The 24,737-nt window shown below is 43.0% G+C and overlaps 1 protein-coding gene across 2 annotated transcripts; it reads left to right on the top strand.

The window, feature by feature from the left end:
- On the top strand, positions 1-24,705 carry SF3A3 (splicing factor 3a subunit 3). 2 transcript variants are annotated; one of them, XM_072723782.1, is made up of 17 exons: positions 1-245; positions 427-474; positions 2,560-2,612; positions 2,718-2,823; positions 5,367-5,439; positions 5,782-5,873; positions 7,504-7,586; positions 8,195-8,333; positions 8,856-8,924; positions 9,320-9,387; positions 9,545-9,652; positions 11,166-11,235; positions 13,829-13,993; positions 14,090-14,200; positions 15,373-15,463; positions 23,372-23,427; positions 24,416-24,705. In XM_072723782.1, the coding sequence occupies exons 1-17, from the start codon at positions 150-152 to the stop codon at positions 24,491-24,493; spliced, it is 1,506 nt and encodes a 501-aa protein (XP_072579883.1). In that variant the 5' UTR covers positions 1-149; the 3' UTR covers positions 24,494-24,705. The 2 variants fall into 2 exon arrangements, with proteins under 2 accessions (XP_072579883.1, XP_072579882.1); XM_072723781.1 differs by lacking the exons at positions 23,372-23,427; positions 24,416-24,705 and adding an exon at positions 19,374-19,731 and having other exon boundaries at positions 44-245.
- The last annotated feature ends 32 nt before the right edge of the window (positions 24,706-24,737 follow it).

Consider the following 24,737-nt stretch of genomic DNA (forward strand, 5'->3'; position numbering starts at 1 on the left):
AGGCTCCCCGCGCTTCGGGTCCCCGAGGCGCTTCCGGCGCCCGCGGAACCTTGGTGCCGCCGGACGCTCAGCGTGGGGGACGCGGGCGCGCAACGCGGCAGGAGTCGCTTCCGGCCGCGTCGGGGGTCCGAACCCGCGGCGGAGGAAACATGGAGACGATCCTGGAGCAGCAGCGGCGGTACCATGAGGAGAAGGAGCGGCTCATGGACGTCATGGCCAAAGAGATGCTCACTAAGAAGTCCACGGTGAGCGGGGCCTGGACGAAGGCTGCGCCGGGGCCGGGCCCCCCTCCCCCCCTCCCCCCCTCCCCCCCCCCCGCCCAGGGCCTCGGCTGAGACCCCGGCCGTCGGCTCCGGCCTCGGGCGGCCCGTGCAACCTTCAGAACTGCGACTCACGGCGCCCGTGTCCCCGTTTGCTTTCCTCCAGCTCCGGGACCAGATCAATTCCGACCACCGCACACGGGCCATGCAGGATGTGAGTGTCCCGTTGGGTGGGGAGGAGCTGCGGGGGGGGGGGGCGGGGGGGCTGGGCTGACCCGCCGCTGTGGACACCGCATTGGACACGGCCTGGCGGCTGCGGAGCCCCCCTACATCACCTCTGCAAACGGGGGACCTCGCATTCCTTCCATCCTGCGCCCCGCGACGTGCAGACCGCAGTTACGGGGACCCAGGCCCCCATCCCTTCGCCCCCCTCCACCTCTGATGCACCACTGGAGTGTTTTCTTCCTCCCCCAGAATGCCCTTTTTGAAGTATGTTTAATCCGCCAAACTGCCAAACTACATTTGCTTCGTAATAGTTCCACCTCTTACTTTTAGGAAATGAATCCGTCAACAGGTTGGTTCTTGCTGCTGACTGATGATCTCCGTTCCTGCTTATATATTTTGTTTTAAGATTTTTTTTTTTTTTTTTTTTCATGAGAGACACAGAGAGAGAGAGGGAGGCAGAGACACAGGCAGAGGGAGAAGCAGGCTCCATGCAGGGAGAGCCTGATTCGGGACTAGATTCCAGGACCGGGGGGTCACGCCCTGAGCCCAAGGCAGACGCTCAGATGCGGGACTCGATCCCAGGACCCGTGGGTCACGCCCTGAGCCCAAGGCAGCCGCTCAGATGCAGGACTGGATCCCAGGACCCCGGGGTCATGCCCTGAGCCCAAGGCAGATGCTCAACTGCTGAGCCGCCGCTGAGCATCCCTCTTCCTGCATATGTTTGGAATCTGTTTAGAAAGGATTGAAAGACCAAAGTTCCTGATTTGCAGGAGATAATTACTATTATTAGGCCCTAGTTCCTTATTTAAATTCCCAAATCCAAAATACTGTGAAAACAAAGAGTTTCTTTGTGGGTTGAGGGGGCTGGTGGTGGGGTGGTGGTGTAATTACTTGGTGGCAAAATCTGACTTGATCTCATTTGGCAGCAAAACCTGATCTTAACAGATGAGCTGTTTATGGTTTTCATCCCACTTAATAAATAAGGCATAGTTTTTATTGCAGAATTATTAATCTGCGTTCCAGAGTTCAATACATAATATTCAATACCTTCCCCAATCTAAAAATCCCGAATTCTGAAGCGAATCGGGTCCCGAAAGCTTGCAAAAAGGGACTAGTACCTGTACTACCTTGAGTTTGAATCCATGGTAAGCTGTGAGGTTTTATTTCGCTTCTGCACTCAGTCAAGCATTTTCAAATAGTGAAAGTCATCTTGGGCTACTCTCCTCTTTGAGAGTCCCGGGTGGGAACTGCTATTTGGCAGGGTGGCTCTCTGACTCTTCCAGGGAAAGTAAGGATCAGTAGTAAATATAGGAACACTCTACCTATCAAAGCACGTGACTTAGGTAGTCTTCATCTTGACCTTTTTTTAAAAAAAATATTTTTATTTATTTGAGAGAGAGAGAGAGAGAAAAGGAGCCGGGGGGGGTGGGGTGGGGAGCAGGCTCCTCGCTGAGCAGGAAGCCCAACATGGGGTTCAGTCTCACGACCCTGAAATCATGACCTGTGCTGGAATCAAGAGGTCACTTAACTGAGCCACCTAGGTGCTCTAGAAAGCACAGGACTTTTTTTTTTATTGGGTGCCTGGGTGGCTCAGCGGTTGAGCCTCTGTCTTTGGCTCAGGGTGTGATCCTGGAGTCCCAGGATCGAATCGGAGTCCCACGTCAGGCTCCCTGCTTGGAGCCTGCTTCTCCCTCTGCCTATGTTTCTGCCTCTCTCTGTGTGTCTCTCATGAGTGAATAAATAAAATCTTTTAAAATTTTTATTTATTTATTTATTTATTTATTTATTTATTTATTTATTCATGACAGAGAGAGAGAGGCAGAGACACAGGCAGAGGGAGAAGCAGGCTCCATGCAGGGAGCCTGATGTGGGACTCAATCCCAGGTCTCCAGGATCAGGCCGAGCTGAAGGCAGCGCTAAACTGCTGAGCCACCCGGGCTGCCCAAAAGCACAGGACTTTTAATACCACATCTCTCAAGGTTTCCCTGGGCTTTGACTAGTGAAAGCTGTTGGTTGCTTAGCCTATAGTTGTAGAGATTACTTTGTTCTGATGGGTTTTGTGTTTGCCTTTCAGAGGTATATGGAAGTGAGTGGGAACCTGCGGGATTTGTATGATGATAAAGATGGGTAAGTGATAGTCACTTCTAGTCCAGGACTTAGTGCCCCTGAGGAGCCACGATTAGAGGACTGATTTTGTGCACTGTGTTCTTTGGATTTTTCCTGAAACTGCAGGTTACGAAAGGAGGAACTCAATGCCATTTCAGGACCCAATGAATTTGCTGAATTTTATAATAGACTCAAGCAAATAAAAGAATTCCATCGGAAACACCCAAATGAGGTATGGTACTCAGAAAGTATTTTTTCCAAACCTGCCTGGAGAGCGTACTAAAGGAAAGGTGTAAGGAGAATGGAGACACACCATTCAGATGTCCCTTCAAAAGAACCTGCCATTTAGCTGACATCCTACAACTCAAGTGCTTTCAGTTTCTGCCTCATCTTTAGGCCAAGGCCATACTCTTCCTGAGTAGCCCCAGCCAGTGACTGAGCACAAGTGAGGGTACTGTAGACTGACTTTTTCCATCCGGTGCAAGACTCTTGTAATGAGTAGTCTTTGCTCCACAGCTCCCTGTTAGGAGGATAAAGACTTTGTCTAAATCACAGTGTAGGCTCTCCCTACCCAATCATGCTCTCTCCTGTTTTTATCTTTCACAAGCATTACCCCTATGAACCCCTTGCACTCCTAACGCTGCCTTGAAATCTACCTAGGAGATCCAACTAACACAAAGACACTTTACTCACTTGCAATGATCATTACACTGTCAGGGTTTAGCTAATAGGCCAACTCTTTCATGAAATATCTTTCCTAGTCTACCCTTCCAATTAATCTTTATGATTTGATTATATTTTTATGACAATGAATATGTGCCTCACTATATTGTAATGGTATAAGAAGCAGAGATTATATCTCAATTATCTAGAAACCTTTGAACATCTTGAATAGCTGACCAGAGGAGTTCTAGGGGGAAAAGGGAGCAAGGCTATGGCTGTAGCAGATGTGGAGAGGGATGGGTCATAGATTATTCTGAACTTTCATGACTATGTAACTGGAAGGTTACTTGTTCCCTTGGGAGAAACAAAGAGGTCATCCATTTGGAGTGGGAATGAATTTTTATTTTTATTCTTTTTAAGATTTATTTTTTATTTATTTGGAAGAGAGAGAGAGAGGAGAGAAAGTGAGAGGGAGAAGCAGACACCTTGCTAACGGAGAGCCCAACATGGGGCATGATCCCAGGACCCTGAGACCATGACCCAAGCTGAAGGCAGATGCATAACCGACTGAGCCACCCAGGCACCCTGGGAATGAGTTTTTATACATGTAGCTTTTCAGGTGCTGTTATATATAGGTGGTAGTATCCTGTGAGTAGTAGAAGTTAGGTGACTCAGGTCAGGCAAGAGATAAAAAAGCTTGGGATTTAGATCTAAGAATTATAGATTTGATGTTGAAGCTATGAATAGTGGAGTTCTAGAAAAGAGAATGCAGAGGTAGACTCGGAGCTTCTCCACATGCCACGGCGGGTGTATTGATGACGATAAGGTACTAAGTGCCAAGGAGCCTGGGAATACTTCTATCACAGAGGTCAAACGACAGCTCTAGGTAATGTCTTACTGAAGCTAAGCAAAACACTGGCATCAGCTGTGGTTGACTGATTAGTGCCAGGATTCCTACCTCACCACAGTAGTGGGAATGGAAATGTGGTCACAGGGACAAAAGTGGGCCATGAGGAAGCAGAAACCTAGAAGAGGGAATAGGCATTTAAAACACTGGCAGGAAAAAAGGAGAAACAAGAGGATCATAAGGGAGCTAAGGAATATGTACATGTTTAAGGACACAGGTAGAGAAAGGAGACTAGGAATACCAGGAAGAAGACCTTGAAGTTAGGGAAAAGGAGATAAGAGTGCTTTCTCACGCAAGCAGGAGTCTTCCCACCGCTTTGAAGCATCGAGTGTGAAGTCTTTTTACCAACCGAGAGAGAAGACATGAGTACCATTCTGATGTGTTAACCTTATTCTGGCCTTGGTAGGAAGGTGATGGAGGAATAGATGGTTTTAAAAAATGATTGGAAGGATGCCAAAGATAAATTAAGAAAAAAAAAAGATGTCTAGTTATGTGAAAAACAAACACCTTGCATGTGCCTGTATGTGCTTGTACGTGCGTGTATTTACATAGAACAGTGGTTTGCAAATTTTGCTGATTATGTTTGAATCCTCTGGGGATCTTTTTTTTTCCTTTTTTTAATTCTTAAAGATTTATTTCAGAGAGAGAATGCTGTGTGCAGGTGGTAGGAACAGAGGGAAAGAGAAACTCAGCAGACTCTGAGGCAGATGGGCTCTATCCCACAACCCATGAAATCACCACCTGAGCCTAAACCAAGAGCTGGCCGTTCAACCAATCCTGCCACCCGGCGCCCCTCCTCTGGGTATCTTTAAAAAGTATTTGCTATCTCCCCCCCCCCCCTTATTTAATTGGTATCATTGAGATTTTTTAAAACGCTCCCAGGATCCTAATGTTGAACAAAATTTAGAAGCTGGTATAAACAGGTCTCTTAACAGCACTTACCTATTTGCAGCAGAATTAATAAAGGGGGACTTTGGTTTTTCATTTTGTGTTTTTGTGAGCATGTGTTACTTTAGGAGTTTTTAATCAAACAGTACAAAGAAAGGAAAAGGGAAAAAAAAGCAAGGTAATGATTGGATAATAGTAGTAGGCTCCTAATGAAAAATCAAGTCTAAAATGTCAGAAATCTAACTTAGTATACGGTCCATTTTTGCAACATTGCAACTCTTGTTAAAAATCCACCTGAATTTTTCTTTTTTTCTCAGATCTGTGTGCCAATGTCAGTGGAATTTGAGGAGCTTCTGAAAGCTAGAGAGAATCCAAGTGAAGAGGCACAAAGTAAGTAGCATTCAATATTTCTCTCTAATACTTACAAAGTGCAGGTTAATGACAGAGCTCAGATTTTCCCACAGAGCCCCAGAGAAATTCATAGCCAGGTTCTCTTGCTGGTTTTCTCGTTGCTGATTTCTGGGGTGGATTAACATCCTAAATTGGCCTTGAACAAAATACTCGTTTTGTACTACCCTCGCTCAAATTCACTGGCCTGGAAAACTGAGGTCTGTTCACTTCACATCATAGGGAGGACATTTGGGGGAAGGACTATGTCATGAAACAAAGAATTAGCGCATCCAAGAAAGTGGTCTTTAATGTCTGAATCACTGAAATCTTTGATTCTTTCAGACTTGGTGGAGTTCACAGATGAAGAGGGATATGGTCGTTACCTCGACCTCCATGACTGTTACCTCAAATACATTAATCTCAAGGCCTCAGAGGTAGGGCTGGTTGGGGGAGGTGGCGGGGGAGTGGGGAGAGTGGTTCTGATTCTAAGGGTAGGTCAGGACATCAGGCTGGGGTTTCTGCACAGAAAGCAATTAGACTATCTTCCTTGTGTTTTGTAACTGTTCTATAAATATAAAAGACGTAATGGGCTTTCTTGGAATGAAACAGTATACAAAATGAAAGTTAAAGAAAAAAAAAAGGACAGCCCGGGTGGCTCGACGGTTTAGTGCTGCCTTCAGCCCAGGGTGTGATCCTGGAGACCTGGGATCGACTCCCACATTGGGCTCCCTGCATGGAGCCGTGTCTTTGTCTCTCTCTGTCTCTCTTTCTCATGAATAAATAAAATCTTTAAAAAAAAAAAAAAGTTTTTTATAGTGAATACAACAGTCCTATTTTTAATTTTTAAGTATTTCTAAAGATTTATTTATTCAGAGAGAGAGCAGTGAACTCACGTGTGTATGCATGGGGTAGAGGGAGAGGGAGACAATCTCAAACAGACTTCCGGCTGAGTGCAGAGCCTGTTACAGGGCTCAGTTTTACGGCCCTGAGATCATGACCTAAGCCAAAACCAAGAGTTGAACGCTCAACCTACTGACCTACCCAGGCACCCCTATTTATTTATATATTTTTAAGTAAACTCTATACCCAACATGGGCCTTAAACTCACAACTCTGAGGGATGCCTGGGTGGCTCAGTGGTTGAGCGTCTGCCTTGGGCTCTGAGTGTGATCCCGGGGTCCTGGGATCGAGTCCCACGTCAGGCTCCCTGCATGCAGCCTGCTTCTCCCTCTGCCTGTGTCTCTGCCTTTCTCTGTGTCTCTCATGAATAAATAGAGTCTTAAAAAAAGAAAACAGAAAACACAACCCTGAGATCTACCAACTCAGCCAACCAGGTGCCCCAAGCATATGTTTTTAGTGAATTTTATTGATTATTAGTACAAGCATATTTTGCTTTTGTAAACAGGATTTTTTTTTTAAACTCACAAATACATATTGAACCCCTTTGTTGGGCACACATAGTACTAGGTATGTGAAAAATATGAAAACAGTATCTGCCAGCAATGGGCTACTTAGTGTCTTTTATCCAAGGAGTTGCAATTGAATGTGACAATCCCAGAAAGGTCACAGGAGGTGTATGATTAAGTCCCTCACAGAGTTGTGAGGAAATCTCCCAGAAGTTCGGTGATTGTACTTTAAGCTCTATGAGGGCAGGTCCTGTATCTGTTCTCATCCGTATCCATGTACTTAGTCCAAAGATGCTCAGTAAGTGAGGACATGAGTGAACAAATGGCACTTTCAGGACCTTAGTGTAGGATATAGTGGGTGTCAGAGTCTTCAACTAAGTACCTCACATGTAGTTAGTGTTTGACAGGTGTTTCTGTAGTTTACTGTTTATTGATCTTTATTTTGCAGAGTTTATTATTAGTCTAATAGTCTACTCAGTGCAGTGGAATTAACACTCCAGGTAGTGTAGGAATTAAATGACAGGCAAGAAAAAGACTAAGATGAGCCAGGTCTTGTTACTTTGTTAAAAACAATACTCAATTTTTATCTCATTTATTGGATACTGTAGTTTAACTTGGTGCACACCCCTAACTGAATCTCTTTTCATTTCTCTTTTCAGAAACTGGATTATATTACCTATCTGTCCATCTTCGACCAGTTATTTGACATTCCTAAAGAGAGGAAAAATGCTGAATATAAGAGGTAGGCTTTGCTAGCTTCTGGGCCTCTACTGGATTTGCTTAGAAGGTTAAGGTAAAGATTTGATGTCAGAGTTCTGAATTTTATTGCCTAAAAGGACACAAATGACTTCCACGTTTTTTGGAGGATATGGATTTTGAATGCCATAGTTTTAAACATTTGTAATACTCTGGCTCTGGAAGAATGTGCATCTGTTGGTGCATCTGTGATCTTATGCCCATGCTGTCCTTAAACTTGTCTCATTGTATAAGGAAGTCTCATTCAGGGGTCTGTGTCTTTGGAGATTAACAAGAAAAAGATTAGAATTTCTCATTTTGCTTGAAGTGAGTGATGTGTATGTACTCCTGACTTCTTTTTTTTTTCATTTTCTTTTTACCTGAAATCTTGTATGTGAGATAATTAAGATTTTAGTATTTGAAATTGTATCATGAGAATAAAATGAGATCAGAAAGTTCAGAAGCAAAATGACATATTAGGCAAAAAGTCAATTGCAAGCTTATTCTAAAAATTAGTATTATTTTAAAAACATATCACTGGGATTATGTTTTACAGGGCATAACAATATATAAAAAACAAACTCTGCTTTCTCTATATTGCTTGTTCCTCTGTAGATACCTGGAAATGCTGCTTGAGTACCTTCAAGATTACACAGATCGAGTCAAGCCCCTCCAAGATCAGAACGAACTTTTTGGGAAGATTCAGAATGAATTTGAGAAGAAGTGGGAGAATGGTACCTTTCCTGGATGGCCGGTGAGCATCCGTGGAGTTGGGGAGAGGACACGCAGGGGAATAGGGGAATTGAATTAAGTATCTTACCTTGATATTGAGCCTCCACCTTAGGGTTATTAGATGCTGATCCCTTGGGATCAGTTGTGACAACGAGGTGTCCCCTGCCAAGTATGTCAGGTTTTCTTCCCATGCATACTTTGGAATGAGATTTTGGAATGAGATTTTTCAGGGCCTCCTTGCCATTGGCTGACCCCGGATTTTCACCAACTGTGTCATTACTGCTGTGTGGTTTCTGTTGATCAGAAACTGAAAAGATTATATGCTAGAAATCTCTACCATGTGTTTTCACTCCTGGTGATAAAATTTGAGTTTTCCTGAACTCTCAGGGAGAGAATGAACCATCTTGTCTTTGGCTCTGCTCATAACAGGAATTTGATTCATAGTCACATATGTGTATAAGAAAAAGGCTAGCCACCACCTGGTAATGTAGATAGATGGCTCTCTTGCCTTCATTCTAAACCTGGGTCTTACTGTTCTTGCCAGAAAGAGACAAGCAGTGCCCTGACCCATGCTGGAGCCCATCTTGACCTGTCTGCATTCTCTTCTTGGGAGGTATGTTTTCTTTAGCACCTGTACTGGTCTCACCTGTTCATTCCTCAGAGGAACTAAGCATCTACAAAGAATGTGGAAAGATTAAAAAACAAACAAACAAAAACAACAAGAACAAAAAAAACTTACCCCACTACTTTGAAAACTGTAAAGTAATTCAAACTATTTTAAAATATAGTGGAGATAATGACTACCAGTATGATTACATATGAGCTTGACCACAGAGTCAGTTCCTGGAGAGTTTAAGCTTATTGCTAGGTTTTGGCTTTGGAATGTATGGTTTTGCCACAGCTTCAAGAAAACCCACACACCAGCCTGCAAAGACCTAAGCTTAAGGCATTTGTTGTTTCTCAAAATCTTAAATGGATGAAATTGTAACTTGGCTATTTTTTATATAGGAGTTGGCCTCCCTGGGTCTGGACAGATTGAAATCTGCACTCTTAGCTCTAGGCTTGAAGTGTGGTGGGTAAGATACTGCTTTTTCTATCAGAATTGTCCCATTTTGTGATGCGTTCGCACAATAACCGACCCTGATTCCATTCTTTCCATTGCTTCGCAGTGCAGAAATATGCAGGCCTATATGGTAGAGTAACTGAAATCCTTTGCCACTCCTGTCTCCTTAGGACCCTAGAAGAGCGAGCCCAGAGGCTCTTCAGCACCAAAGGAAAGTCCCTGGAGTCACTTGACACCTCCCTGTTTGCCAAAAATCCCAAGTCAAAAGGCACCAAGCGGTGAGTAACTGGGGTGCCACCTTTGTGGACAGTTTTAAGTTTTTATTCCCATGCAGAATTCTTACAATAGCCTGTTTTATTGCTGTTACTGATTCAGAGCAATTCACTTTGTCCTTCTTCTCTGCAAATTTAGAGTGTGCCATCATTGTTAGAAACCAAGGACAGTCTGTGCTCCAGTGATTGAGAGCAGATGAAGTCTAATGTTGAAACTGCTCTGGGTACTTGTTCTTATTCAGTAGGTCAGGGAGACTAAATAGATTAAAAAAATATTTTTCTAAGTTTATTTTTACTAATGACAATTGAATCTTTTTTATGATAAAGAGAGAGAGAGAGAGAGGCAGAGACACAGACAGAGGGAGAAGCAGGCTCCATGCACCGGGAGCCCGACGTGGGATTCGATCCTGGGTCTCCAGGATCGCGCCCTGGGCCAAAGGCAGGCGCCAAACCACTGCGCCACCGAGGGATCCCGAATCTTTTTTTTTTAATTTGGTTTTATTTATTTATTTTTTTTTTTTTTATGATAGTGACAGAGAGAGAGAGAGGCAGAGACACAGGCAGAGGGAGAAGCAGGCTCCATGCACCGGGAGCCCGATGTGGGATTCGATCCCGGGTCTCCAGGATCACGCCCTGGGCCAAAGGCAGGTGCCAAACTGCTGCGCCACCCAGGGATCCCGAATCTTTTTTTTTTAATTGAAGTATAGTTGCCACACAATGCTACATTAGTTTGAAGTGTACAATGTAGTGATTTGACAACTCTGTACATTTTACTGTGCTCACCACAAGCAGACCTACTATAGATCACCATATAAAACCTATTACAGTACCATTGACTATATTGCCTGTGCTGTACCTTTCATCCCTGCAGCTGAATCTGTTGTTGAGCCACATGCTTGTACAAGATATTTTTCATATGCTTTTGTAATTCTTTTTTTTTTTTTTTTTTTAAGATTTTATTTATTCATTCATGAGAGAGAGAGAGGCAGAGACACAGGCAAAGGGAGAAGCAGGCTCCACACAGGACTCCAGGATCACGCCCCGGGCCGAAAGCAGGCACCAAAGCACTGAGCCACCCAGGGATCCCTGAGTGCTTTTGTAATTCTTGCAACAAATCTGAAAAGTAGTTGTTCAAGACTCAGAGAAGTTATGAAATGTGCCTACTATCTCATAATTAACTAAGTAGCAGGGTCAGGATTTGGGCCCAAGTCTGCCTGTCCCAGAGCTTGTCTCCTGTACCACAATTCTTTTGTAGGTTATGATGCTAGAAATGTAAACATCTTGATATATTTTATATCTTCTAGAATGAGGTCAAAGAGGAATTTTCCATGCATTCCAAGAAATAGCCTTAATAATTCCATCAGTGAATCCTGAGCTGAATAGAGCATTTGCTTTCACAGCATGTCATCTGTCACATGCTTATAGTTTTTAATGGACTCTTGGAATAAGCATTCCCAGACACAGATAAGGTATCGGGTAAAAGAATCCTTGAGTGATACAGCTTGTTTCTTGTTTCCAGAGACACTGAGAGGAACAAAGACATTGCCTTCCTAGAAGCCCAGATCTATGAATATGTAGAGATTCTTGGGGTAAGTAATGGACTTTGCTGAGAGCTGTCAATGCTGCAAGGTACGGGAATCAGACGAATGTGAACTTGTGGGGTTTTTTTGTTTGTTTGTTTGTTTTTTTCAGGATCAAAAGTGGAAGGGTAGGTGTTAAACTAGGTGAGAAGAAAATAAGGTTGTCTCAGGGTACTTGACTGTTCAGTGAGGCTGCGTTCTATTCAAAGATGCCTGTTGTCCCAAGGTTGCCCAATTTCCATGAAGCCCAGCATAGAGAATAAACTCCCCTCTCATTGTAGTATCCAGAATGATGCAGGTTCTGTGTCTGCATTCAGAATATACCTAGAAGTTCCCAAATATACCTAGGAGATGACCTAGGAAGCAGACATTCAAGGCAAGTAGGAAAGAGTCTACTCACAGCAGGCTTTTCAGGTATAAATTATGAAAAGTTGGGGATCTACTTGGGGATCCCTGGGTGGCTCTGTGGTTGAGCGTCTGCCTTTGGCCCAGGGCATGATCCTGGAGTCCCGGGATCGAGTCCCACATCGGGCTCCCTGCATGGAGCCTGCTTCTCCCTCTGCCTGTGTCTCTGCCTCTCTGTCTCTCTCTCATGAATAAATAATAAAATAAAAATGTTTTTTAAAAAAAGAAAGAAAAGGCATTACCTACATATTTAGAAGATAATGAGGAATTTGCTAGGACTAGAGTGTTAGTGGTACAGAGCTGGCTATGGCTGTTTCGTGAGTATTCTTTCAAGAAAGAGCTAAAGGGTGGGTTGGGAGTGGAAAAAGACCTCACCAGAACAGGATGCTTATCTCAGAGAGAAAGGAGGAGGAGGACAAGGGAAATCACTCTTTCAGGGAAGAGAAGGTAGAAGAGAGGGCACCAGCCAGAGAAGACGGTCTACAGAAGACCAGCCTTCAGAGAGTGTCTGCTTTGTACAGTTTTCAACTGCTGAGAGCCTTTTCCTTTACAGATGCTCAGATGGCATTTTGGGCGGATGGCTCTGGCTCAGATAGCTTGTTTAAGTGTCTTTGTCAGTTGCCATGGATGTTTGCATTCTGCCCTTGTTTAAGAACCATGCATATAATAGCTATAAATTGCTATAAAACTAGTCACCTGTTGGTTCCCAACTGTTTTCAGTAAAGGGCTTGCTAGATGTTGGACCTTGGGAGCACTGATACTCTCCACAGTGAACCTCAGCTCTGCTAGTATGGCAGCAATCTGATTTGCTAGTCCTCTGAGGATGATTGAGAGGTGACATAAGATGGGCCCGCTACTTTCTCCCTCCTTCGAGAGCACTTTGCTATCCCTGCCAGGAGGTGGCACCACTCTAGAATTCTGGCCAGAATGGTTTTCAGAAGTTGCTCTTATTATGTACTGATAGGATATTTACTATTACCTCATCATTTATCAGTATCTGTTGGTTTCCAGACATTGTGCTAAGTCCTTGGATACAGTAGTGAATATGACCTGCCTCTTGACCTTGAAAAGGCCACTTTGTGGTTGGGGGAGATAAATGACCTCAGCACAATATAATACGTGCTGCAACACATTGAGACTGAGTTTTCTAAGTAGAAAGAAGGAGAAGGAATGTCCTAGGAAGAGAGAAAACAGGAAGTGTGGAGGTAGGGCAGCCCTGGTGGCACAGCGGTTTAGCGCCGCCTGCAGCCCAGGGCATGATCCTGGAGATCCTGGATCAAGTCCCACGTCAGGCTCTCTGCATGGAGCCTGCTTCTCCCTCTGCCCGTGTCTCTGCCTCTCATTCTCTCTCTGTGTTTCTATGAATAAATAAATAAAATCTTAAAAAAAAAAAAAAGGAAGTGTGGAGGTAAAACATCATGGAGAGAAATTAGATATTAGGCAATAATGAGAAGAAAATCAGTGTGTGTGTAGTGTGCCTTATAATGGAGGGAGTGGTTAGAGAGTAATTTGGAGAATTACGTTGGAAATTTGCACTTTGTTCTTTTTTTTTTTTTTTAACATTTTATTTATTTATTCATGATAGACACAGAGAGGCAGAGACACAGGCAGAGGGAGAAGCAGACTTCCACCAAGGAACCCGATGTGAGACTCGATCCCAGGACTCCTGGATCATGCCTTGAGCCAAAGGCAGACGCTCAACCTCTGAGCCACCCAGGCGTTTCTGCACTTTGTTCTTTAAACAGTAGAAAGACAAAGTTTTTTAAGCGTAGTTTACCATTTGATTGGGGTTTGGGGTTTTTTCTTAAGCACTTAAATCTGGGAACAAAAAGTTGGACTGGAATGAGGAGGGACTCCAGGCAAGTTAGAAGGTTGTCATGTTGGTGAGGAAGGAGAAGAAAGGACTAGGTAAGGACATACTTAGACAGAAAAGCCTTTGTTCACTGTTCTGCAATAGTCCACGGCCTCAGATGAGTATCTTAGGCAAGTGACATAAAACCTTTGAGTTTTTCCTCCATGATTAAGGAGAGCCTATTGATCAGGGAATTTTGATATGAAGACAGGATTTTCCCTTATTGTACAAGTAAGAGAACCGTGTTCTTGGAAGTGAAGGGGCAGCAGGGCTTGTAGGAAATTGCCCTTCTTGTTCTGCACTACTTTTCTCTGACTTCCCTTTTCATTTCTGGACCTGACCTAGGAACAGCGGCATCTCACACATGAAAATGTACAACGCAAGCAGGCGAGGACCGGGGAGGAACGAGAAGAAGAAGAGGAAGAGCAGATCAGTGAGAGTGAAAGTGAAGATGAGGAGAATGAGATCATTTACAACCCCAAAAACCTGCCCCTCGGCTGGGATGGCAAAGTACGTTCCAGCACTACTGCCTTCCTTCCCACCGCCCATATTGGAGGGCAGATGCAGACACTAATCTAATGCTGTTTCCTGTCTGATTTCTTTTAGCCTATTCCCTACTGGCTGTACAAGCTTCATGGTCTAAACATCAACTATAACTGTGAGATTTGTGGAAATTACACGTACCGAGGTCCCAAGGCCTTCCAGCGGCACTTTGCTGTAAGGAATTCAGACCCATTTCTCCTGGAAATTGAAGTATGAAACGTGCAACTTTCAGAGAGGATAGGGACAACCCAGGAGGAGCACTGGCATCCAGAGCTTAAGAGAAGCAGGAAGGAGCGGATCTAAAGTCAAGCATGTGGCCTTTGGCACCATGCTAGCAGCGAATGATGCCTGAGATGGTTTCTGGAGGCACTCTGCCCTCTGCTAGCTGCCCTCTGCTAGCTTCTGTTTGCTCATGCTTGTTCTGCTCCCATTTTACCTTTCCGCCAGCTCCTTAGACCATCCTCTGCCTCCCTGGTCGCTCTCTGCCCGCTGCTAGTACGCAGGACCTAACAAAGCCCTGACTGCCTCCTCTGTGTCTTGAAGGGGCCTTTGCCTCTTCCTATTTGAAAAATAGGAACTCACAGGGTAACATTTCGCAAGCAGTTCTTGAGACCAGGCATTATCTGGGCGGTACTTCAGTAAGTGCATTCACCCTTGTTTTGTTTCTGCCTTTAGTTCTTAGTACTTTTACAAATTGGGAATTTTACAAATGGAAAAGATTTGCTAGACCGAGGATAGAAATCGTATATGAAGTCCTTTCTCAGATATCCGTAGCAGTAACTGATCCTGGGCCTCTTCTGTTGAGCCCCTGAGTAGTCTCTGAATTTTTCTCAGTATTCCTTCCAGTGCATCGGGATTGGCATCCACGCTAACGCCCATGCCCTTTGCCATCCCCGAGCCCAAACTGTCAGTCTCCTTGCTCATACCTGGTACGCATTCGTCTCCTTTACTTCCAGAGGTGATGCTAACCTGCCATCAGTAACGCTTACTCACACTGGTGGTGGGGGCTGCGTGGGAAGTCACTGGTTAATTAGAGTTGTGGTGTCTTTCTGTGGTCTAGACGCAGGTTTTGTCTGGACTATTACTGGATCTGGACCTAGAATCTTGGTTTGAGAAACTAGCCCAGTGAGGAAAACCGTCCATGCTGCTTTGAAATAACTGCCTCTTATCTATCAGTCGTGGCCAACTGTTTACGAACGTGAGCCACAGAAGGAATGCTGCCATTAGGTGGAGTCTTTTGTGAAGGGTCAGGTTAAGGTTTATGAATGGAATGGAGTTTGTGCCCTGTATTCAGTTGCTCCCATTTCACCTGTTTTTTTTTTTTTTTTGCTTCTCTCTCCTCGCAGGAGTGGCGTCATGCCCACGGCATGAGGTGTTTGGGCATCCCAAACACTGCCCACTTTGCTAATGTGACACAGATCGAAGATGCTGTCTCCTGTAAGTATGTTTTATTTACCGTGCCCTAGGCGCCAGATCAAGTGGCCACTCCTACAACTCACTGCTCCCAATGCCTGCTGTACCCAGGTCTAGGGGTAGCAGCTTGTGGATATATAAAAGCGTCTAGTCAGACAAGAACTACATTTTTCAGGGCATGGGTTGGTCACTCTACTGATTGTTTCCCTATTGAGGAGAGCCCTGTGCTGTATAAAACAGGCCTTTGAGCTGGGCCTTTGAACTCCTCAGTGTGCAGGATTTTGAGTGAATGGATATATATGTTTTTCTGAATTGCCGTTAACGGTTTAGAACAGCGGCTATTAAAGGGAAAAATAGAAATGATCCCAATAAGCTTACTTCTGAGGTGACAGGGCAGATACACAGAAATGGAGGTAGCAGGATACCTTTTGCAGGAAGAGCGGAGTGTGGAGCACATGTCGGGAAATGTGTTTATTGTTAAAGCACTTGGGGACCTCAGTCACGCTCCTGTCAGGCTGGCTCTGGTAGTTCTTCCGGCCATTCGCATCACCTTCGAAGGCTTTCTGTTCTCTCTAGTTTCTTTTCTCTGTCGTGTTTTCAATTCCAGCTGGCTAGACTGAAAAGAAAGGAGTCCTACCCCTCTGCTTTGTGAAATTTCAGGCAGCCCCCCTTGGGTTCATACCACACTACTCAGCTGCTTGGCCAGCTGACTCCGTTCCTTAGGCCCCTTCTCCTGGGCTGTTCACGTCCATTGCAGAGCCAAATTAGAAATGAGCTTCTAAACGGTGGTGACTGCGTTTACTCATGGTGAGCATTGAGTGACACAGAATCGTCAAGTCTGTATATTTTATGCCTGAAACTAATAGAATGCTGTATGTCATTATACAGTTACACTGCAGTAGTACCAAAAAAGCCTCCCTGATCCCTGATCCTGATTTAGCCTTTGGATTCTGGGGACTTTTTTATTGAGTTTTTTGTGTGTAGTCAGCTTTGGGAACTTCCCACTTTCTTCTTTCCTTACTCACTTACAAGTCAGGATCGTCTAGTATCTCCAGTCAGAATTACAGTGTTTCATTATCGATTCATCCAGTTAGTTTCTAATTTACTTTTCATTTTTGCCCTTCACTTTGTTGGGAAAAGAAGATGATAATGAAATGTCTATAACCATAACAGTGTGTTTTGAATGTAGTCTTATTTTAAAATATTTTTTCCAGATGTGTCCCACCAGTAAGTAGGTCATAGTCTAGTTTTTGTGTGTATTATTTTACATCCTGCAATTTACCTGAGTTAATTTATTACTTCTGATACCTTAGATTGATGTTGACATCATTTTAAGCTTACAGTCATGGCAACTGCTAAAAGAAAAGTGATACTTTTTTGTTCGATGTTTGTTTCATGGTTAGTATCCTAAGTATTGTCCCCAAGTCTTATGTTAAAGTAAATAGTAGGCGATAGGTCATCCTTAACCTGGTTGCTGTTTTCAAAGGAAATGATGCTTGTGTATCTACATTGATTTTAAGATTGGCTCATGGTTTTACTCTCACATCCCACCAGAGAAAGATTGCGTTTTTACCACCTTTTTTTTTTTTTTAATTGAGCATTGGATTAAGCAGCATTCCTGGATTCTTTCATACGGATGGTACATAATGCTTTTAATGCAGTTATTTATCCTATTAGAATTCTATTCAGAAGTCTTAGGTTTATGTTCGTAAATAAAAGCTGCACTTCTTGTTTACCTTTGAATCACTTGTCAGGTTTAAGGATCAAAACCGTATTTATGACATAAAACAGATGGGATTACATGCTACATTCTTTTCTGTCATTTGAAACTGTTTATATTTAAATAGAGATTACTTCTTTATACAAAGGGACCAGGCTGAAAAGATTCTCCAGTTAATAACCCATACAGTTCCTTGATTTATTATGACAAAGTGGAAGCCAAGTGCTTCATTTCTCTTCTGTTTTATTAAACTTTTTCCTGCTAATACTTTCTATAATCTTTTTTTAATCCTTTCTTAAGTGTTTAGATAAAAACATTCTTCTCTTTGTTTCTTTATTATTTTTAATACAGGCATTTAGAACTAGGTATTCTTTTAGAAATATATTAAGAATATCCATTATTGGGATGCCTGGGTGGCTCAGTGGTTGAGCATCTGCCTTTGGCTCAGGGCCTGATCCCGGATTCCCAGGATCGAGTCCCACATCAGGCTCCTTGCATGGAACCTCCTTCTCCTCCCTCTGCCTATGTCTCTGCCTCTCTTTGTGTGTCTCATGAATAAATAAATAAAACCTTAAAAAAAAAAAAAAAGAATATCCATTATCAGGATGCCTGTGTGGCTCAGTCGGTTAAGTGGCTGCCTTCAGCTTAGGTCATGATCCTGGGATCGAACCCCATGTCAGGCTCCCTGCTCAGCAGAGAGTCTCCTTCTCCATCTGCTCCTCCCACCTGCTTATGCTCTCTCCCCCTCTGTCTCTCAAATAAATGTTTTCTTGGAAAAAGGAATATCCATTATTGATACGTTATATCTAAAGCTTAATTAAAGATGTTATTTCTGGTTTTTAAGAGATTGAAGAGTACTTTTAATTATAGTTGGTTGAGCATACTTTTTTTTAAGATTTTATTTATTCATGAAAGACCGAGTGAGGCAGAGACATAGGCAAAGGGAGAGGTGGGAGGGCTCCCTGCAAGGAGCCTGATGGTGGGACTTGATCCCAGAACCCCGCGATCTTGCCCTGAGCTGAAGGCAGACGCTTGACCACTGAGCCACCCAGGTGCCCCTGATTGAGCACCTTTTAACTCTATTTTATTTATTCCTGGTTTGTTTTTTGGCCCATTAAATACAGACTTTCTACCTTTACAGTATATTGTATCTTTGTGTCCAAGCATATAGCCTGATTGACAAAGATTTTCTAACACCTAAGAATGAAAATATATATATATATGTGTGTATATATATATAATCTTTTTACAGTGTTCAGGTCCTTAGCTTGATACTTACATTGTTTCACATTGTGATAGGGATATGTTGACATTCTTGGTTATAATTAAATGCACCTATCGCATTTCTACCAGGTTTGTATTTATTTTGTGGTGTTTCAGTCATATAAACTCAATATTGTATTATAGTCTTATTGGCTACTCCCATTTTCTTTTTAAAATTCCCTTTATCTGATAGCTTTTCTGTTGTGATGGACTTAGACCATTTCCCCATTATCAAAATTTTGGCAGCAACTGTGGGCCACTTTTTGCCCTAGTCATCAGTATTCACCATTGTATAGGCCTCTTAAACCTTTTACACTTCATTGTATTTGATTTATTTGTATCTAACTCCTTTGCTGGAAAAGTAACCTTGTTTTTTGTTAGGTTTCTCATTTACATGGATTAAAGAGAAAACTTGTATCTGTTCCTTTTTGGTTGATGTTTTTTCTAAAATTTCTAACTTTGAGGGTTTAACTAATAGTTTATTTCTGTTACTAATTTTTATTAGTTATAAATATATATTATTTGGTCGAATTATATATAGGAGGTGATCAGCATCTTTTCTCTACTGCCTTTCAAACACCCTCACCACATAGATTTTTTTAAAGAGTTCTCATCGGGGCACCTGACTGGCTCAGTTGAAAGAGCATGTGGACTCTTGATCTCGAGGTTGTGAGTTTGAGCCCCATGTTGGGTGTAGAGATTACTTAAATAAATAAATTTTTAAAAAAATAGAAATAAAGAGTTGATCATTAAGTTGATTTCAGGAAGTTGATGTCATGGAAGCTCTCCTTGGCCGTACTGAGACTTTAAAAAAAAACTTACTTTTTTCCAGAACGTTGTTGGCAGGTTCATCATTCTTTCATTACCAAATTATTTTCAGAATCTCTCTCTTTTTTCTTTTCTTTCTTTTCTTTCTTTTTTTCTTTTTATTTATTTATTTATTTATGATAGTCACACAGAGAGAGAGAGAGAAGCAGAGACATATGCAGAGGGAGAAGCAGACTTCATGCACCGGGAGCCCGACGTGGGATTCGATCCCAGGTCTCCAGGATCCCGCCCTGGGCCAAAGGCAGGTGCTAACCGCTGCGCCACCCAGGGATCCCTCTTTTTTTTTTCTTTTCTTTTTCTCGGAGTACAAGCTGGGGGCTGGGAGAGGGGCAGAAGGAGAGAGAATCCTAATCAGACTATGGCCAGCCTGATGCAGGGTTTGATCTCCCAACCCTGAGATCATGACCTCAGCCAAGAAACTCTCTGGTTTCCTTTCAAACTTTCATAGCAGATCAGTGGTTGTATACAAACTGGCTCCCACTAGATTTTGACAGACTTTATCCCAGGTGTCTCACTAGTAGTAAGCAATTAATTACTGAATGGAGGTTAGTTCTATTATGGTGTCAAGTTTTTGTAATTTTTCATTTCCTGTTGGTGGTATAATTTTTTTTATTAAACCTGGATTCTCGGGGCAGTCCAGGTGGCTCAGCGGTTTAGTGCCTGCCTTTGGCCCAGGGCATAATCCTGGAGGCCCCGGGATTGAGTCCCACATCGTGCTCCCTGCACGGAGCCTGCTTCTCCCTCTACCTGTGTCTCTGCCTCTCTCTGTGTGTCTCTCATGAACAAATACATAAAATCTTGAATAAAATAAAATAAACCTGGATCCTTCTCTCTCTCTCTCTTTTTTTTTTTTTTTTTTTTTTTTTAAGATTCTGAGGTAGGGGCACCTGGATGGCTCAGTGGTTGAGTGTCTGCCTTTGGCTCAGGTTGTGATCCTGGGGTCCTAGGATCGAGTCCCTGCAGGGAGCTTGCTACTCCCTCTGCCTATATCTCTGCCTCTCTCTGTGTGTCTCTCATGAATAAATAAATCTGAAAAAAAAAAAAAAAGATTCAGGAGTAGACATCTTAGGAATTTGGGGTTACCAGGAAGAAAGCCTATTAAAATTAACTGTGCATGCCATCTACCTTCATTCCAAGAATATGTTTATTCAGTTGTGCTTTTCTCCATACATACACCTTCTCTACTTTCTTGTATCTTTTCACCTGCGTTCTCATGAGGGCAGCCCTAGCTCTGCTGTGATGCCCCTCCTCAGTTTTCAGAGCCGACTGTCATCCAGCTCCATCAGTGTCTTAGTGTCCCTGCATGTAGTACTAAGGAGAGGTGGTAGGTAGGTGCAGCTGGGTCCACTGCCATCTGTAGTCTAGTCACCTGGGTCTCCAGTAGTGTCAGGATAAAGAGTTGCTTGTTAGATACAACTGTTCCTTCCAGAACACCTGGAGAAGATGTGTTCCCTCATAAGGGGGTGGATAGGGAAGTAACCATTGGCATAGCTTTTATGCTGGATTTACTTAGTGGTCTTTGTTTTAGATATTTTTCTTTTTTTTTTTTTTTTTAAGATTTTATTTATTTATTCTTGAGAGAGACAGAGAGGCAGAGACATAGGCAGAGCGAAAAGCAGGCTTTGTGCAGGGAGCCTGATGTGGGACTGGATCCCTGGACCCCCGGGATCATGCCCTGGGCCGAAGGCAGATGCTCAACCACTGAGCCACCCAGGCATCCCTGTTTTAGATCATTCTGTTGAAGTTTTTCTTTTGGGGTTTTTAGCCAGGAGGGAGGGATTCAGCGCTGTCATTTAAACTATAGTAATTTTTTAAACCTAACTTTTAAATTTAATTAATTTATTTTAGAGAGTGCGTGCAAGTGGGCACGGTGGGGGCAGAGGAAGAGGGAGAAAGAATCTGAAGGAGGCTCCATATGTGGAGCCTGATGCAGGGCTTGATCTCAAAATCCTGAGATCATGACCTGAGCTGAAATCAAGAGCTGGACACCCCTATTTTTGTTTTTCTTAAGTTGAAGAAAAAACAGCTAAGAAAGAGCCCTGTGAAGTTGCCACCTGAGAACTCCATGATTTAGGTGGGTGGTCACCATTAGCCAGTGTTCACTAGGTATAAATTTAGCTAACTGATAAGCTAATAGCATCAAGTTCAGTTACCACCATGTTGTCTAGAATAATAGCATAAGAAATTTAAACTTTTTTTTTTTTTTTTAAGATTTTATTTATTTGGGATCCCTGGGTGGTGCAGCAGTTTGGCGCCTGCCTTTGGCCCAGGGCGCGATCCTGGAGACCCGGGATCGAATCCCACGTCGGGCTCCCGGTGCATGGAGCCTGCTTCTCCCTTGGCCTGTGTCTCTGCCTCTCTCTCTTTCTGTGTCTCTCATGAATAAATAAATAATTTTTTAAAAAATATTTATTTATGATAGTCACACAGAGAGAGAGAGAGGCAGAGACACAGGCAGAGGGAGAAGCAGGCTCCATGCAGGAAGCCCGACGTGGGACTCGATGCAGGGACTCCAGGATCACTCCCTGTGCCGAAGGCAAGAGCTAAACCTCTGAGCCACCCACGGATCCCCAAGAAATTTAAACATTGTAACGAACTCTGTGGACATTGCCTGTGAGAGCAGTGGCTTTGCTAAAATATGATATCCTGTGTCTCTGGCTTTTTATTGGGTCAGCTAGCTCATCAAAAACAGGAAATTCAATTCTTCACTTCACTTACTCTTAAGGAATCCACATTGGTGCCCAGAGGTGATCCCATTCTTTTCTAATTATTTTCAGATCCTTCTGAAGAATAATATCCCCCTTAGTGCTCCATAGTTGCCTATAACCATTTTTTTTTCCTTAAAAAAAAAGTCAAGACATCCAAAAGAAAAAGAAAAAAACAATCACTACAGTGTTTCTAATCTCCAATACCACTCTGGATTGGATTCCTGAGTGACTGGACATAGAAAGTGGCAAGACTCTGCTCTGACTCCTTGTAGCACACGATAAATTTTCTGTTCGTTGGTGATGTGCATATTGTCTGGGCCTGAAGGCATCAGCTAATTGGAAGCAATCAACAAGGAAGGAAAAGCCGATGAGACCAGCATCTGTACACCAGGCACAGAGCTAAGCATTTTCTCATATTGTTGTCTCCCCTATTTCGTCCCTGTTAGGATTCAACTTGCTCTGTATGGAATTTCTTCTGTTCCTGTCAAGTATTTTTTTTTTTAATATATCAAGTTTTTATTTAAATTTTAGTTCACTAACACAGTGTAAAAGTAGTTTTAGGAGTAGAATTTAGTGGTTCATCTCTTATGTACAACACCTAGTGCTCATCATAATATAATCTTCTCAAGTTTAGAGTTGCTCTATTTAGTGGGAAATATAGATGCATATAGGAATCAGTATTCCTAATGTAGTATTTTATCCTCTGTCCCTCAGTGGACCTATCCTAGCTGTTCTGTGTGGATCTCTGTGCTAAGAGTGTACCTTCCAATGCCAGTGTTACAGAGTTGGGTCTCTTTTCTGGATTAGTGCCTGTCCTGCCTTGTGTTTGTGTGCTTGCCCCCTCTGAAGCTGTGGTCATTTCTGGAGGCATCTGCTCCTTTTCATCTTTCCCAGGATACTTTTACTGAACTCTCAGAATTCTTGTTTTAATATCTCCAGTGTTTGCTCAACATCTTATCTTTCAGATTCTTTGGCCATGATATTTCACCTTTTTTTTTTTTTTCCTCTGAAGCTTTTGAAATCTGCACACCAGGCTTTAAATAAACATACTTGACCATGCCTAATGTTCCCCTTCTCTTCTGTATTGAACTTTAAAATCCTAAGGTCACTTTTTTCCATAATTCCCATAGGTCGAACCAAATTAACTTCTTTCTTTGAGGGTATATCAGTTCTGTAAGAAGTCTTTGGTTATATTTAGTCCAACTTTTCTTTTACAGCAAAGCAAAGATTATGGTAAGTTTTGCCATGGAAAGCGTTTAGTCTGTAGAACTGAAATCCTAGTCTGGGGCAGGCAAAAGTCTCAAGGGCAGGGTCATCCAGGGGATCTTAATGGGGACCAGGGATGTTGTAACACTTGTTTGCCTGATGGATACCCAAGCCAATCTTGATTGCTGCTCATTTCTCGTCCTGCAGTGTGGGCCAAGCTGAAACTGCAGAAGGCATCAGAGCGATGGCAGCCTGACACCGAGGTGGGTGCTAACGTACTGTTGGGGAGAGTGTCAAGTGACTGCTCCCTCACGCTGTAGAAGGGAGGTGAGAGGTGGTCCCCGGTTCACTGTAGTAGCGAGTATTATGTGCCAACATCTATAAATTGGCTCTTGATGTGTAAGCCAGAATTATTTGTGATATTAAATGTGTCAGACTTTAAATGTGTCTTAACACAGGTTGTATTGAAATTTTGAAGTGGCAAGCAGGACTATCCAATGTCTTACCCTGCCGTGAGGATTCATAGGCTAAGAAGTTGTGAATCCATGTTATAGGTTAGGTCTCCGTTGAGGAAAGCATCTAATGAGGTGATCTTGTCTCTCTCAAGGCAGGGAGGCATCCTTGTTGATCTTGAGATAGCTATCTCAAAGGGCAGACTTCAGAGATGAGGAATGACATGTATATGAGGGGTGGTAGCTGTTCCTTTTTTTTTTTTTTTTTTTTTAAGCAGCAAAGCTGTTTACAAACTGTAATATAAAATTCCAGTATATTAAATAAAATAAAGGGGAATTACATTGGAAATGAGGAAGCTCAGCCTTCTTGACCTCCCTCTCAACCCCTGAGAGGCCTCTTGGGCAGGAACCTAGGGTTCTTGGGAATCATTTGAGAGCTATTGTCTTCAGTCACACTTTCTCAACCAGCATTCATCATCTTAGACACAGAGTGATTTGAATGGACTCTTTTCTCAGGTATCCCAAGGAGAGGTCATAAATAGTATCATCCTAGATGCCTGGGATGTGTTTGTTCGTGACACACAGGGGTGCCTTAGAGCAGTCGGGTTTGATTCTCTTGCAGAACCCCAGTTAAGAAAGGCTGTCTTTAAAAAAAAAAAAAAAGAAAGAAAGAAAGAAAGGCTGTCTTGTCTGAGATGAATACCATGAAATCAAGCCAGGGTGAGCTCAGGTACCCAGAGGCTGGTTCCAAACATTTCTCCCAGGAGGTATAGCTAATAATGTAACCCTCTCCTTTCAGGAAGAATATGAAGACTCCAGCGGGAACGTGGTGAATAAGAAGACCTATGAGGACCTGAAGAGACAAGGACTGCTCTAGTGTTCAGGGATGTACCTCAGCTTCTGGGCTTGCCCAGGCTTACCTGAAGTCTCCTTTTTCTATTTCTCCCAACCAAATGCTCCTTAAAGACTCTCCTACTTAGTCTTAAAGTCTAGCGTGCGTCTTGTGAAAACCAAGGCATGCTGGCAGGTTGCAGGGCTGAGATGTGTTTTATCTTTGTTTTATATTAAAAGATTCTGTCAGAAAATAAACCCAGTCCTTCTTCTGAATGTGTCTTGTTCGA

This window comes from Vulpes vulpes, chromosome 10 (genome assembly GCF_048418805.1).
Source record: "Vulpes vulpes isolate BD-2025 chromosome 10, VulVul3, whole genome shotgun sequence".
Lineage (NCBI taxonomy): Eukaryota > Metazoa > Chordata > Mammalia > Carnivora > Canidae > Vulpes > Vulpes vulpes.